Source organism: Manihot esculenta, chromosome 1 (genome assembly GCF_001659605.2).
Source record: "Manihot esculenta cultivar AM560-2 chromosome 1, M.esculenta_v8, whole genome shotgun sequence".
NCBI classification, from domain to species: Eukaryota; Viridiplantae; Streptophyta; class Magnoliopsida; order Malpighiales; family Euphorbiaceae; genus Manihot; species Manihot esculenta.
Window position 1 is genome coordinate 41301673 of NC_035161.2, and position 16687 is coordinate 41318359.

The following is a 16687-nucleotide window of genomic DNA, read 5'->3' on the forward strand; positions in this document are numbered from 1 at the left end:
TTGTGCTTGTGTAAATTAAGGCGGCATATTGGTTTGTAGTGGAAGTGCGGCAATTTAGTTTTTCTTACGATTCTATATCTGAAGTGCAGAATCGCAGTAAAAAAAAAACCCTGCCCCTATCATATATACCTTAAGATGAGAGCCTAGAAATTTCCGAATTTGTTCAGCAGCTGTCCACTGTTCATACGCTCGGCTAGAAGCGAAAGTTCTACATCTCTCAATAGTATGATTAAACAGATCGTTACGGTTCTAAAATAAAGTGATGGGATAACCCTAGACATTTAGGGTTTGATTCCACAATTGCCGCAACGAACACTCATTATCTGTTCTGCGGCAATTTATCGTCCCCCTCTTTCATCAGGTAACCCTCAGTCTCTTAACCTGAACCCCACATGACATGAAAATAATGCTCAGATAAAGCCCATTGGTATACTTGTATTTTAATTGCTCTCTTTTCAGAGCAATTTTTTAAATCATGTTAAAATAAAAATATATTTTTAAAATCATGCAGGATCCGAAAATATTTTCGGATCCTGTGTGTCAACTTTGCGAGTTTGGCAGTCATAATGCCGAACTCGCTAGTTCGGCACCTATGGTGCCAAACTATTGCAAGTTCGGCACCAAGAGTAACTTTGGAAATTGAGGCTTGTTCGGCACTATGAGTGCCGAACAAGCCTCGTCCATGCCACGGGAGCAGTGAACTGCTCCCGTGGCCACGCTCGCTTCCTCAGGAATGTGTGACGAAGCGTTGAAAGAAAAGGTTCGGCACTATAAGTGCCGAACCCTTTCACTATAAGTGCCGAACCCTTTCATGCATGCAGGCCACGTGGGAACATGCATGTGGCCTGCATGCAAAATTTTTTATTTTATTTATTTTACTTTTAATTTTAATATTTATAAGTAAAATATATTTGAAACATTTATATATAATTGTAAAAATTTTTATTTTTTAAATATAAAAAATAAATATTTTTGATATAATCTTCAAATAATTATTTTTTTTAAAACATACAAGTAATTTTTCACAAAATTATATTAAGACTTTTATAAATATATTTATTAATATATTTTATTTTTTAATTAAAATTTAAATATAAAAATTGAATTATTTATTATAATAAAATAATTAATTAATAAAAATATTAAAGATATTTTAAGCTCTATTTATTTAGGAAAACATATTTTATATTGTTTGACTTTTCAAATTTTCCTAAAAATAAGTTAATATAAATTTAAATTTTTTATCAAAAATATTTATTTTTTACATTTAAAAAATAAAAATTTTTACAATTATATATAAATATTTCAAATATATTTCACTTATAAATATTAAAATTAAAAGTAAAATAAATAAAATAAAAAATTTTGCATGCAGGCCACATGCATGTTCCCGCGTGGCCTGCATGCATGAAAGGGTTCGGCACTTATAGTGAAAGGGTTTGGCACTTATAGTGCCGAACCTTTTCTTTCAACGCTTCGTCACACATTTCTGAGGAAGCGAGCGTGGCCACGGGAGCAGTTTACTGCTCCCGTGGCATGGACGAGGCTTGTTCGGCACTCATAGTGCCGAACAAGCCTCAATTTCCAAAGTTACTCTTGGTGCCGAACTTGCAACAGTTCGGCGCCATAGGTGCCGAACTAGCGAGTTCGGCATTATGACTGCCGAACTCGCAAAGTTGACACACAGAATTCGAAAATATTTTCGGATTCTGCATGATTTTAAAAATATATTTTCATTTTAGCATGAATTGAAAAAAAGCTCCTCTTTTCAGGCATTTGTATCTTTATGTTAGGTCTTCTGTATTGATTGGTCACATTATAAGGATGTCTTGATGGCCGAGAAAAAGTTGGGGAAGAATGATTGCCGGAAGTGATTAAACCAGTTGTGTAATGTTTTTATGTTTTTTTGACCAACAGTTGTGTAATGTTGCTCAAATTTGTTGAAAATTGGGATACATTTCCAACTGTTGGAATTTTTCCCTTTAAATTTCTCCTTTTGGTTTGGTCGCCGGATGATTCTTTTTATATAAGTAGTTAATCAATAAGGGGAAACTCTCGCCCAAGTTTAGTATTTTGCCCTATAATGGGAACTGTTCTATCGGCTTCCGAGCTAATTAAGCCGAGGGCTATGAGATATATTTTAAAATAATAATAATAATATACCAAGGGGCACAGTCCTTGCACACTAGATAAAGGCCCAATCCCAACAAATCAAAGAACTTGCCTACCCCGCATAGTCGGATTCCTACCCCCCTGCCCCACCTACTGGGGGAAAAAATCAATGAACTTAGGTGGATGATGAACTATACATAAAGCATATATTAACAGCATAGCTGCAATTCCCCATTTTATCTACACAGAAAAGCAGGTAAACGAAAGTGAAAGGACAACTTTCTTGACAAGCAAAAGAAAACAAGAGGACATACAAGTGATAGAAAAGGTCATTTAAAGCCAACCCAAAATGGTCTGAGCTAATCAAGGGCCTAAAGGTTGGCGGCATAACTTCGAGCAGAGCTTCTTAGCTTTTAATTGTCTCAGCAATGTTTTCACTCTATGTGGATTGTTCTTTTATTTTTTTTTCTTTTTCATCTTTTGTAAGTACTTCTGTTTCTTTATGCTTGGATCTCCTTTAGCTATGTAAACTGCATCTTTGATTATGCAGAGCATCCTCACCCCATTCCAGAAACTTTCGATCTAGTCAAGAATTTTCTCTCCAGTGGAAAAGATGTTCCACACTAATGTGCCTATGATGTACAATACTACAGCCACCTTAAACACATCATCCCAAGAACCTGTAGCACCACAGTTTGAGAAGTAAACAACAAACATGATCACAAGTTGAGAGAAAATAAGACTGCTTCCAGGTTTTTACCTCTCTGGAGAATGTAGCCGGTTGCAGCAGTGCCAAAGACACCAGCAAGCACTCCAGCAGTATTTGATAGTCCTAAGAGAACTCCCTGTAATTAAGTTTGTTCAATAACTTTCAGAAACATCTTAATAATTGGTAAACAAATTCTAAACTGTAAGAAGAATTTTCTTGTGCGTTTCTGGTTCATTGCTCAAATCAAATTTGAATGATAATGGTATATGATCACAGTCACAGGTGATGTGTCCTTTTAGAATATCAACAATTTTATGTTTGATATCATAAAATTAAGCAAATAACTCACAGCATAACGGGGGCCAATGTCTTGGTGATTGGAATATAGACCAGACTGGGAGAACGCATCAGATCCCTGTCATTAAAAAACGCATATAAAGGTCAATTTAATGATGACTTTAAAACCTACATCTGCACGCAGTTCCTTGCGACATGTCCACATGGTATGTTTATTTATATATATGTAGGGTCTTCATGTCATCATGCATATTGCAGACACGCTTCCTTGTCATGGCATTGAAGGTCCTAGCTCACTTCTGGTTTCCATTAAATTCTTTTTCTTTTCTATTTACCATTTTCAAGCATCATATCATTGCAAAAATAAAAGAGGTGCAGGATTATGCCCGGCTCGGCATTCCTTCCAAAATTGGGGTATTAGGCCGTCAAAAAAGTCATTTGATGCTCAATGCACTATGAATCAACTGCATAATCCTTCTCCTTTCTCTTTTTTTTTTTTTTCCCCTTATTTTGATGATTTCTCCTTTGAGTGTTGTTAATCACAACATGTACTTTTTTGATGCTCAATGCACTATGAATCAACTGCATAATCCTTCTCCTTTCTCTTTTTTTTTCCTCTTATTTTGATTATTTCTCCTTTGAGTGTTGTTAATCACAAAATGTTCTGATCTTCTTGTAAATAAGGTTGTAAGATTACTTGAAAAGAACAGCACTCTAGTGAGGCTAACAGCACGAGTTTCCCCCCTACCTACTTTCATAAAAGTAAACACATTGCCAATAGACCCTCACTATTACCACTGAAGATTCCAAGAACCCAAGACACACTTGAGAGGATGCATGTTTAACAAGAGCAATGAAACAGTGGAAACATTCAAACATTCCAGCACTCCTTACAATACTAAGAATTGCAAGATGCCAAGATCTGATCTGGAATTTATATATATTGGTTTCCACTTCAACTACATTTATCATGGATGATAAAATTCCTGGCCATAGTTTGAAAACAATAATTATTCAAGTATTTGAAGATAAATGAAAATAATCGAATGTATCTTCAAATACTTGAATATCGGGTGAAATTGAAATTAATTTAGAACAAACCTGACTGCATGCCATGCACAGTACAGCCATGGCAGGGGTCCTAACATGACTCAGCTGAGTCAGAAAGAAGGCTGGTCCTAAAAACCCAATTGATTGCATGATCTGCAATATTCAGAAGTTTTAAGGAATTATATTTAACAAAATGAAAGAGCTCATCAAGGAAAAATTATTGCCAATATGTAAAGTGGAACATTTTTATCCCCGTATCTACAATAGTTTGAGCTTATAAATAAAATTGAAATTACACATTTGTTTCCTTCATTTAAAATGTGTATGAGTGTGCTTATGTGTGTGTAAATATGTTCTGTCTGTTCGAACACTCCTGACCTCTTCATGAAAGTACTTTAGCATTTAATAAGCAGATATATTAGAATAAGCAAAACCAACTTTACATCTAGGAATTCACATGGCTTCTTAGTAAGGAGGAGCAATGGATGTTTTGAAAATATATGGTGATACTAGTGTACAGACTACAATTTTTTTTTTTTGGGGTCAAAAACACAACATACCAAAACTTTAGAATATTAGTCAGGATCAGCCACATCAACATAAAGAGGCTAGTCTTAGAAAACCATATTGGAAACTCTAATGGTTAACGGCACAAAATAATAATTAAGAGTAACAGCTAATTTAATCCTTGCCTTTCGAACTGCAGTTATGGAAAGACCTTTGCTGACAAGTGTGTCAGCAATCCATCCTCCAATATTTGCAAAAACAGCCATGGTTAACCATGGCAACACACAGAATAGTCCAGATTCAGTGAGGTTAAACTTCAAAACCTGAGAAAACCACAGGTGGAATTATAAGTTTGTTTATTCATGAGATTTGGCTATCATGTTATAAGATCTTTCCTATCTGAAATTAATCACAAACAGCATCTACTAAATCCAGAGTAAGAAAGTGAATCATGCACTGGTTAATGTTTGATGTGAGATCTTTTTACTGTAAAAATCATGATCAGATGCTTAGAAATTACATTGAATCATACTAACAGAATTATCAAGTGAATGCTTTCAAGTTTATTCCTGCTTTCTTAAACTGCAAAAATATTCATAAGAATAATACACTGACATAATGCTCTTAAGTGGAACTGAACTGAAGTGGGAACATGAGAGAATGGATGGAGAGAGAAAAGCAAATTCCTAATTAACCAAAACAGACATACAAAAAAAATGTCAACAAATAACTGAAATCAAATGCATAGACAAATATCAACCACAATGCAATGCCTCAGTTACCTGATTGTAATATGTAGGCATCCATGTTAGTAGAATAAAGGTTCCCCAATTATGGCAGAAGTGAGAAACAATAAGCGCCCAAACAGGTGCTTTTGATAATATTAATTTCCAAGGAATAACAGAAACAGGTTCCTTTGCTGTGCTGCCCCCCAAGATTAGTTTTTTTTCCTCTGCACAGAGATCTGGGTCATCCTTCGGTGAGCTATATGCCTGGGCAGAAAGCAATGCTGTAAATGCTTTATCTTCTCTACTATTTCTCTTACAAACTCAAAAGAATGCACATGTTCACTTTATAGTTCCGCACAGAAAACTGCTAAAAGAAGCAGCAACTTACCTTTCTTAGCCATAAAGCAAACCAGATGCTTCCCAGGGAGCCAAATGCATAGAAGACAGAAGGCCACCCAAATTTATGGATTAGAATAGGAGAGAAGGCCAATCCTGTGACAGAACCTAGATACATGCCACTATAAACCAAGGCAAGTGATCTGCTTCTCTCTGACACTGGAATCCACTTAGAAAGAATGTTATTCATAGCAGGCATAGCAACACCCTGTATACAAAGTAGGCTACCGTTAACAACAGAAGTCATCTATCCGCTTGTGAAAAAGAAGCATTACTTATTCAGAATACAGGACCTTGGACACAAAACAATTCAAGTTATAAGAAGACTTATCATATCTTATTTTGTTTACTAATTAGATGTAAGACAGCAAGACATTCAAATTGTGCTGCCGAACTACAATCAAATTCTTAGTCATAAAACACGCATTAAGTTATTAATTTTCCCATTTGTTTCACAGAGTAGCTCAATCTAAAATAGTTTCATGTTAGACTATATTTTTCTACTGATCTTCAGGCCAAATTATCACTGTCTTTCTATTGAATGTTAACCATAAATAGACAAAGCATTTTTATATTACTAAGAATGTACTTAAATAAATAAACACTAGTAATATGTAATGAAGTCAGAAAAAAAAAAATGACACCAACCTCACCAATTCCCATGAAAGCACGCATCATCAGCAGAAAAGGTAATCCAAGTCTTGCAGCAATAGGAGTCAAAATCGTAGCAGCAGACCACCAGACCACTCCAAACCCCAAGACTAACTTTCCACCTAGTTTATCTGCCCAAATGCCTCCAATGATCTATTTGACAGAGAAAGAAAAAGAAAACACATTATTACATTTGAAAAACAAAGGGGAAAAAATCCATTCCCAGGAGTTTGATAGTTTGAGTAACACACAAAGCTTATACTTCGAAACAAGTTCAATGCCAAGTCATTAAACTGTAGTATTTCTGAGTGTCTGCTAAATATGGTTTCAAATCGCGGTCACAATCATGGGTAACGGAAATAGGCCTGTAACGGCCTGTCACTACGCAAATGTTTTTGAAAAATTTGCAAAATTCATGAAATTAGCAAATATTTAAAGATATAATCAAAAGTAAGCTATTCAACTTAATAATAAGTACAAATATATCTAATAAACACAAAATCTCTAAGTTCTAAATATCATACATAATAACTAACTTCAAATACTATTAGAGCGAGCGTTTAATATTTATATTATGCAAAATAATTTAAAATATTTGAAGAAACTATATTTTATTTAAAGTCATGTTCTTTTTTATACTTACTGCCTATTTTTCATAAATTTTTAAATTTGTAAATTTTATATTTATATTTTATACTTAATACTTAATTATCATTTATTATCATTTGTAAGTACATAAAACTCATTTAATAATTAGTATAATGCTATTAGGTTATAATTTTGTACTTTTAAAGTTCTACATTTCTAATCTAGCATTCTAAATTCTAATTATTTTTAATTATGCATTCGCATTCACTAAAATATAATTCAAAAATATCTAAAACCTTGTGGAAAAAATAATAAAAACTTATGTTCTGAATTTCTAATACAAGTTATCTAACATTCTAATTTCTAATTATTTTTATTTATACATTCACTTAAGAGGAAAGTGGAAGGCTTCAAATGTAAAGAAAAAAGTCTCTTTTGCCTTTAATAATTCATGCACTACACTACAAATGGTCCTTTGCAGAATTTCTAAAGATTTCTACCCATCAAATGAGGGTAATGGCCTTTATGGCCTTTAAATCGTGGCCAATAACGATCGTGACCTTTACGTAACGGCCGTTACCGATATAATTTTTAATCGTCGTTTTAACGGTAACAGTCATTGGAAAACCTTGAAATAATGTAACGGCTGTTATTTAAATCAATGTTCTTCTTTTTTTGTTTTTTTTTTTTTTTGTAATATTCTGGCTATTCAGAATCATACCTGAGTCATAAGGTAGCCCCAGAAAAATGAGGACTGAATTAAACCAACTGTTGCGCTGTTCCAATTAAACTCTTGTGACATTGGAAGTATTGCAATGCTCATGTTTACCTACAATGAACATAAGAATAAGCTAGCATATCATGATTAAACAATTACAATAAATGAATTTTTCTGAACTGCTCATTGCATCTTAATTGAGATCTTGCAAATGACTGAATGTGAATCACCCATAATGAAAGCAGCAGCATCATTATTTTCCGAGAATTGATTATATTTGAGAAAGACCAAAGATGTGGACAAAACCCAAACTAATATGACATTAAAAAATTCATAGAAAGAAATACTCACACGGTCCATGTTGCATAATAGAAATGCCATAAAACAGAGCAGCACAATCACCCAGCGTTTTGGAAACTGCTGCCACCATGGTGAAGTTTCTTGTAGATTTCCTTCAACTAACACAGCCTCAGCTGAACCCTCAGCTGACTTCAATGAGTCCACAGCAGCTTCTGTTATGTCATATTCTTCAGATTTATAGTAAGCACGCATTCTATTGACCTTAACATACTCAATATGCAGGCATTGCCGTCTGCTCAGCTGACTCCAATTACCAACAGAGTAACATGAAAAACACTCACATCTTCCTACACTTCTTTGCTGAATTGATGGGGAACATGAGAATCTAGAAGTAAAAGCAATGGCCATTCGGCTGTGAAACTTTTGATAGAAGATGCTCCGATGTGCAAATGTTGCAGTAGCTATTCCTGATCGCTCTCCCTTACCATATGAAATAGATTGCTCCGTTTGACAAACTTTGCCTGCTGATATCATTGAGTTAAGGAAGCAAATTCTGCTCCAAAACGACTAAAATGCAGATATAACTGACAATAATTCTCTTGGTTAAGTACTTAAAGCTGGTAAATTTAGCAAACATAAAGGTAGACCTTATGCTTGATTTAACCTGAGAAATAGATCATCACATGCTGATGCTACTATAGAGCTTTGCATTGAAAAATACAAAAAAGGAAACGAGCCAAACTACCAAATGGTTAACGCTTGGCACTTAGGACTTAGCAATGCTTTATAAAAAACAACCATGGTTTTGACAAACTGTGGGCCGCACGACACACTAGCACGTTGGAGCAAGCGGATTTTCCAAAGCTTCAGATGAGTGAATAATAAAGGAATCCTTCTTAATGAAAATTAGTTCAATCATTAAATGAGTACCGCAACTCTGAACTAACTTGGCTAATATGCTCCAAAAGCGGTTGAAAGGAAGCATAAGGACAAATAAATCCTCTTTTTTTATATATAAAAAAAAGGGAATTCCATTTTTATTTGGGAAACGATTGATTAATTACTCATCTAATTAAACCACACAAGGAAGTGTTGCATCAATGGATAAGAGCAAGCAAGCTATCTTAAGCAGCTACTGAATTTTCAAGCTCCATTAATTGAAACATACACGTAATTTATGCAATCATACGCATCTTTTTTTTTTTCCTTTCATTAAATAAGTCTACACTGTTTTCCCTCTTCTACAGTAAATTCAAATACAAAAAGTTTATCAGACTTCAGCTCCAAATTTTAAAAGAATATTCCTTTTTTTCTAAGAAAAATGACTAAGCTGCCAGCATATCCACAAAGAGGAGTGCAGGTGTAAATAGGAGGAGGTACCTGAGCCGATAAAAGAACCGAAATTCCGGCTAGAAATCAAGCTCCCGATAGCCATTGTCGAAAACGAGTAGGTTGAAGCAGATAGTTAATTATACCATTCGAGAGTAGAGAACCGGAAGCTTTCAATTTGAAAAGTCGATGCCGTTGGTTGGTTCTCTCTCTCTCTCTCTCTCTCTCTCTCTCAGTCTATCTCTGGTCTCTTATTCCAGAGAGGATAAACAGAGTGAAATATAAAAAATATATATATATATATTTTTTTTCTTTCTTTTTCTTTCAAAAGCGGGAAAAAAATCTCAGTGGTGTTCATAGACCCAAGAAAGGAGGTCGAGCTATTGACACGTGGCACATCATCCTGGTGAAGAATGGCTCCAATTAGAAAACATCGAAATTCATCAATTACCCCACCATGCACTGAGAAATTGCGAGGGTTTTTCCGGTTGAGTTGGTAAATAAGGGTAAAGAAAAGGGTATTTCTGGAAATTGAGATGGGGAAATCTGGACCGTGATGCTTTCTCCGTCGCAAAAAGTTGCCATCGGATCACTGGTAAAAGGTACCGAGACACGGATGGAAAAGGGTTCTTTTAAATATAGTTTTATAAAGTTAAAATTTTAATTTAAAAACACGTGGAATATTCGCACCATGATACATTTCAACCTGGGGTCCTTTATCCTTGCAAAAGGCCACGCCAAGCTTATTATATGTTTATTTCCTTGCATACTCATCGGACTGAATTTTTTTTCTCTCTCCCGGAGAGTCAGAAAATGAATTTCCAATTATTTGTCGCAATTTTTTTCTGGAGTGTCGCAATCTAACTTGTTTATGACTTTTAAATCTCCGAAATGAAAGGAAAATAATTGTGAACCACAGCAACTGGATTATCGCATTACTGGACATGCAGCCGAATTGGTCAAAATCAACATTCAGTAGCCTTTTCCCCTTTTTTGAACAAAAATTAAGGAACATGAATCTCGCCCTTTTACTTCGGTTCTTGTCCCTGCGGCTGCAAACTACAGGTGCAAATTATTTATATAAACAAAAATAAAAAAAAAAGTGCAAAAAAATGCTGTTTGTGGTCGGAGACAAAAATATATGGGCTTGGTGTTCAATTGGGCTGAGTGAGATTCCTACCTCGGCCCAATGCCAAATCCGTGCTGCCTTGCCCATGGGCATTGGCCGGTTTAGCCTCGATTAAATCCAATTAACATGGAAATCAACTAGTCTACATTACACTATTACAGTCTACAGATCGGAAGAAAAATAGTCTATTTAAATCAAACAAGCATGTCACTGCATATGTGATCTCACCTCATGATCAGACTAGCGATAAGAGCAATAAGCGTGATTTGCACATGATAAAGATGAGTAGAATTAACTAGAAGCACCAAGTCTAGAGCTAGTTTATCATTAATTGGGATAAACATTCAATAATCAATCACATCATGCAACATCAAAATTCTCATCAGGTCTGAATAATTCTACATTAATAAGTTCGGAAACACATTCTTGTAAACTCTCTGAATGACAAACCAACCAATTATTTTTTGGAGTTGTACATTGACTCCACTTTGCCATCGTTTCCTCCAAGCAACATGTACTTATCCTTCCTTGTTAATCCAGTGCACTCAAACCTCAACACGTCACCCAACACCTTCTGCACATAATTAGCCACCTCAATCGATGATTTCCCTCCGCTTTTTACACTCATCTCCTCCGGCAAGCGATCCAAGAATGTTACCTCATAGGTTGGTCTTGGGTTCATGAAGAAGAAATAAGGGTCCCAAAATTTAATACCCCGCACGGTAGTGCCATAGAACATATTTTGCTTGCAGTTGACCGCCACAGGCACGATCCTATCACTCATTTCTGCAAATAATGCACTGAAACGCAACAAGAATGGTTCTCGACATGTAGTTCCCTCTGGGCAAACTACAAGATCACCCTTTTGGAGTAGCTCTGAGATGCGGGCTGCATCAGCCACACGATCTCGAGTCAAAGCAATGGCTGGAATTGGTGATAGGAACCTCGAGAGGCGGCTTACACTGTATGTTACAGTCGAAACTTTACGTCCCAATGCTATTGCAATAACTATAGGATCCAACGCTGTGCGGTGGTTGCATACGTAGAGGTTTCCTGGGGTTCCAGGCGATGGCGCAGGAGGTGGTGTGCCGCGGATCACCAAGTGGATGCCAAGCATCTCATATGTGTAGCGTACGATGCGTTCTGGAAGTGGAAGATTGAAGTATACTCGAATAATGGAGAGGATGAACCCAAAAGGCAGCCAAAGATAAGTAATAAGAGCGTTAACGGGGTCTGGTCGTTGAACAAAACGGCCGTCATGGAAGATTATGCGACTTTTAAGACGATCCATTGGTAATGGAGTTGCTGATTTGCTTCGGTGAACCATGTAGCCCTCCTGAATTGACAGTGTTAGTAAACTACTCTTGAATATTTGATATAATTATATATTAAATAAGAATGATCATAGACTAATCAATTGGAGCAGAGTCAAAAAATTCCAGGAGTTTTTTTTTTTTTTAATAATTAACATATTAAAAATAATTCGATAAAAAATTAGCATACCAATAAATTTAAAAATGTTGAAAACTAATTACTAAAACGTGCATCAGTACCTACCCATTGTTAAAAACTTAAAATTGTTCATTTCCTTCCGTGCAAACTGTGCTAACTTAACTAAATGAAATAAAAATTGTGAAAATAAAAATAAAATACATAATTATAAAAATATTCCACTCTAAGTTAATCTTATAATAAATACATCTAAATAAATTTAAAAATTCTCAGATTTTATTCTTCTTACATCTCCATTTAAAATATATATATATATTAATAAACACCAAATTACTCTAATGTTTTGACAAAAAATGGCTTACACTCACATTTCCGATTAGACCACCAAATAGCTACCAAAATTGTTAGCTAGTAGTTGCAGGCAGTTGGGGAATGTAGATACTTAAATAAAATGCATGGGTCCCAGCATTGAACAAAGATAAGGTTATCTCACCAAAAGAAAGAAAGAAAAAAAAAAAGAAAAAAGAAAAAGAACAAAGATAAGGATTCCTGCTCTTGCGGCGTTGCTACTTTTTCGCATGGTCTAATCCCCGTACAAATTCAACAAACAAATTTAGCGTAAATACAATTTAATCTCTTTTTTTTAATATAATACAATTTAATCTCTTAAAATTTTATACTTAAATACATTTTTTTTCTATTGTATATTCAAATTAGTCTTTTATATATTTTTTCTTTCAATCTATTATTAATTATAAAAAATGTAATTAATGATGAAATGGGTGAAATTAAACAAAAGACTAATATAAATTAAATTATTGTAAAAATATATTAAGTCATAGATTTTATTAAATCTTGAAAAATTAAATTGAAACTTACATATTAGTTTATAAAATAAATGCATAAAAAATTTTGAGGATCTTTAGCTTCACTTAAAAAATTAAATTATTTCTTTTTTATTTTATAATAATATATAAATTTTGAAAATCTTAAGCTTTGCTTAATTTTATTTTATTTTCAAATTTATATATTTAAATTGAATATTATTAAAAAAATTAATAAAAAATATATTTTTTAATATACTTGAAAAAATATCTTATAATTTAATTTAAACATCTTATAAGTTAAATTCAATACGTTATTAATGTGATGAAGGAAAGATCAATGCTTGCCGTTAATTAGATACCAATCAACGGATTGCAAAAAATTTCTTCGTTTCCCAAGTATTACTGTAATCATTTAGTTTTGAGAAATGGCTGGGAAAATATGAAATACATACCTTGCAAATGGACATGAAATCGTGATCGGTCTTGCGGTCTCCAATCCCAAGATCTGGTGCTTCCTCTCCAAACTCTTTCAAAATAGCCAGCTTCTTCCATTTGCCTACTAACACGCCAGGCTTCTTTACGAACCCGGTGGCCCTCTTAGTCTTAGAGTTTACTTCGATTTCAGTACCCAAAACCTTGTCTCCACCAAGAAAATCCTTCACAAATGGCTCCACCATAATCGTTGGATTTGCCGTCACCACCACCTTCCTCTTGCACATGTCAAACACCTCATAGCTCTCCTTCCTCACATCCGCAGCGTAAAACCTACCACGGTTAATTAATGCAGCAGTCAGAATTAATAACACTAACTACTTCTAAAACAGTGGCATTAAAAACTAGAGCGTTGGACCCACTGTAATGCAGAGTGCATTCACAAGAGACACGTGAGACAGGAGACGGTTACTACTAATTAATATCCTTTTTTTTTTACTTCTTTCCTTTCGGAAAATAGAAGTCCGAACTGGGTCATACAAGCAAAAATCAGAGTTCTAAGTTGCAAGGTAAGGGATATATACCTAGGCAAAACAGCGCGGGAAGCAAGCTCGATGTCGCGGATCTTGAGGCCAGCGAAGGATATGAAAATTAGGATTTGGATCCCAACGGCCTCAGATATGAAGAAATAGGAGATGATCACGAGAGGTAGAGACAAAAGCAACACGAGACCACGGAAGAGACTACCAGCTTCTACGGCCACGAGCATGAAGTAGGGGAAGGAACTACTAGAAACGAGGAGCGTGCCATCGAGATCAGCGGCTATTGACTGGTATTTAGAGCCGCTACATGCTGTTATCGAGGGGTACTTTTGATCTGATTTCGGTGGCGACATGGCACCCGGATGATTTTCTCTCTCTAAGCTCTTCTCTTCTAGCTTGTGGAGTAACTTCTTGCAGGGAAGTGAGAAACAGAGAGTAGGTGGGAGAGGGAACGTCCCAGTTTTAAATGTAGGGGTGCCTTGTAAAATTACGATACTGGGCTAGACTTTTCCTCTCTCCCCCTTCATTTTTGCATAATTAGCAAATTATTGGATGCAACTGGAGCGCCACCTGTTAGATTAAGCTAATAAATTTTGTAATAAATTAATGTCAATTTAAAATTTAAGTTAAATTTATTTTAATTATAAATTCAAAAATAGTGTAGGTTTATGAGGTGAATGAGCACGCACTAAGTATTTTTGGATATTTGTATAATTGAGTTTAGATAATTATAAAAATAATAATTATTGTAAATTTGGATTGAATTAAAATTTTATATATAAATATTCACCATTTAAATTTATTTATATAAATAATTAATTTAATATAAAAATATATTTTATAATAATATTTATAAATATTTTTATATTTTTTATTTAAAATTTTAAATTTAAATATTTTTTAAAAATATTAAATTTTTTAATAAAAATTATTAATGAAAAATTTTTTTATATAAATTATTAATTAAAATATATAAAACTAAATGTATTGAAGTTTTGTTTTTATAATAATAATTAGATTTGAAATGATTTTAAATAGTTTAAATTAATTTTTAATTGAATTTGAAATGAGTTTAAATATTATTAATATAAATGAGATGATTTGAGTAGTTTATTTTTTGCTTGTGTATCATTTCTAATAATTTTAATTCTAAATTTTTCTAAAAATTATTATAAAACCAATATTATCTTGATATAATAAAAAGGTGGTACACAATAAACATTCAATAATTTTCTTTTAATTTAATGAAAATTTTAAAAATTTTTGTTGTGAATTTTTAATTATAATTTAAATAAATGAAATTATGCTTAGAAAATAAAGTGAAAACAACACTATAAATATAAATAAATAAATATATAAAGATTAAATATGCCAATTATTTATTAATCAACCATTAAAAATTACAATACCTAAATTTAGGTCGTTCCACACGAGTTTTTGACAAAAATCTTCCATTGTTTTCACTCTGTTATGTTACAAACCAACAAGTTTGTATTCGAAAAAGGATAACTTCATATGATATATTGTTCTGTCTTTTAAGTTTATTTTTTTAGTATATATTTTATTTATTTCATAATTTTTTATTTATTTTATTTTTATTATTTTAAAATTATTATTCATTTTATATATTATAATAATATTTTATTTTATTTTTTAAATAAGTATTTAAAGTATTTTTTAATATTTAATAAAAATTAATATTTTTAAAATAAATATAATTAAAAAATTAATAAAAAATATTTTTTAATATATAAAAAATAAAATAAATAAAAATTATAAAACGAAGAAAATATTAATTATTATAATTATACGTTTAACTTATTAAATAACATTTTTTTTTATCAATAACTATTATATAATTGCCTTGTTTTTATAACTAAAATTATAAGAGGATTAATTTTTTAAATAATAATAATAAATGCGCTGGATAAATTTGTAATGTAGATTGGAAAAAAGAAGGCTTTAAAGCCACATGGAAGAAATTAATTCAAGACAGCGACCCAATGGAGCATAAATGTCGGTGAAAAATAACTGAATTACTATACTGTCCTTGCATTTATTGGTATTTGAGGCTAGACGTGACGGCCAGCTGGGTTCAAATGGACCCTGTAATCTTTCGATATCATTTCGACTTAATTTCATATTCTAAATCAAATTAAAATAAATTTAAAGAGCTTGAAATAAAATCCATTGATTTTGTTTTTCTTCTGATTTTGTATTGTAATAATATGATTAAATCGAAGCTCTAACAATTAACACAGTGCTTAATTTGTCCAAGTGGTTGTCTAACTCAGGCGTTTAAAATTTATCTGAATATTGAAAGCAACAATAATTTTAACTAATTTGTCAATTTCCATGGGTAGCTGGCCTGAAGTGGGCAAGAATGGAAAAGAAGAGGGGTGAAATTCAAATGCAGCAAGCCAAAACACAAAGTGTCATTGTTGAGTGGTGGAAGTAAAGAGCAGAGGCAACTTCCTTTTTTTGTAATATGGCATCTTTGAATACGGGTCAAGTAGTTGGAGTCTTGAAGAAGTGATTAACAATACTCATATGAATGGCTCTGTGGTTTCATTGGATGGGTGGCCAACCGCCATCTCCCTTTTCTCTCATTTTCACAATTTTCTTTTTTTAATTTTCGTGTTCTTTAAGACTCCCCATTGCCTACTTACCTTAAACCTGCTTTAAAATTGTAATTTTAATTTATTTTGTAAAAAAATTGTAATTTTATACCTTTGTAGAAAAAAAATTATAATTAAAAAATATAAAAATTTTAATTTAAAGTTAATATTTAAGATATTTAAATTTTGAATGAAATATTTTTTTAGTATTTATTAACATGAAAGTAACAAGACTTGGTAGCAGTGTCATGTGATTAGGCAATATAATTCTGAGGTGCGTAATTGTTTGAGACTTTATTAAA

The 16687-nt window shown here is 33.0% G+C and overlaps 2 protein-coding genes across 3 annotated transcripts; both read right to left on the bottom strand.

The window, feature by feature from the left end:
• Positions 1–2292: 2292 nt before the first annotated feature.
• LOC110615367 (ascorbate transporter, chloroplastic) lies at positions 2293–9706 on the bottom strand. 2 transcript variants are annotated; one of them, XM_021757213.1, is made up of 11 exons: positions 9437–9706; positions 8108–8577; positions 7760–7867; positions 6448–6603; positions 5792–6007; positions 5458–5667; positions 4861–4998; positions 4220–4321; positions 3171–3236; positions 2873–2957; positions 2293–2792 (listed from the first exon to the last, which is right to left on the bottom strand). In XM_021757213.1, exons 1-11 carry the CDS (start codon positions 9489–9491, stop codon positions 2695–2697), a joined length of 1704 nt encoding a protein of 567 aa, XP_021612905.1. In that variant the 5' UTR covers positions 9492–9706; the 3' UTR covers positions 2293–2694. The 2 variants fall into 2 exon arrangements, with proteins under 2 accessions (XP_021612905.1, XP_021612904.1); XM_021757212.2 differs by having other exon boundaries at positions 8108–8580; positions 9437–9658.
• Positions 9707–10805: 1099 nt separating this feature from the next.
• LOC110615375 (probable glycerol-3-phosphate acyltransferase 8) lies at positions 10806–14211 on the bottom strand. Its single transcript, XM_021757221.2, has 3 exons — positions 13810–14211; positions 13246–13558; positions 10806–11850 (listed from the first exon to the last, which is right to left on the bottom strand). The coding sequence occupies exons 1-3, from the start codon at positions 14118–14120 to the stop codon at positions 10972–10974; spliced, it is 1503 nt and encodes a 500-aa protein (XP_021612913.1). The 5' UTR covers positions 14121–14211; the 3' UTR covers positions 10806–10971.
• Between the last annotated feature and the right edge of the window lie 2476 nt (positions 14212–16687).

Bases quoted from the DNA above. Each gene is read 5' to 3' on its own strand.
- LOC110615375 (XM_021757221.2), bottom strand. From the start codon at position 14,120: ATGTCGCCACCGAAATCAGATCAAAAGTACCCCTCGATAACAGCATGT. The intron at 13,559-13,809 runs GTATATATCCCT...TAACCGTGGTAG, and splicing joins TCCCGCGCTGTTTTGCCTAG to GTTTTACGCTGCGGATGTGA. The intron at 11,851-13,245 runs GTATGTATTTCA...CTGTCAATTCAG, and splicing joins ATTTCATGTCCATTTGCAAG to GAGGGCTACATGGTTCACCG.
- LOC110615367 (XM_021757212.2), bottom strand. From the start codon at position 9,491: ATGGCTATCGGGAGCTTGATTTCTAGCCGGAATTTCGGTTCTTTTATC. The intron at 7,868-8,107 runs GTGAGTATTTCT...TGTTCATTGTAG, and splicing joins TATTATGCAACATGGACCGT to GTAAACATGAGCATTGCAAT. The intron at 4,322-4,860 runs GCAAGGATTAAA...TGAATATTGCAG, and splicing joins CCATAACTGCAGTTCGAAAG to ATCATGCAATCAATTGGGTT.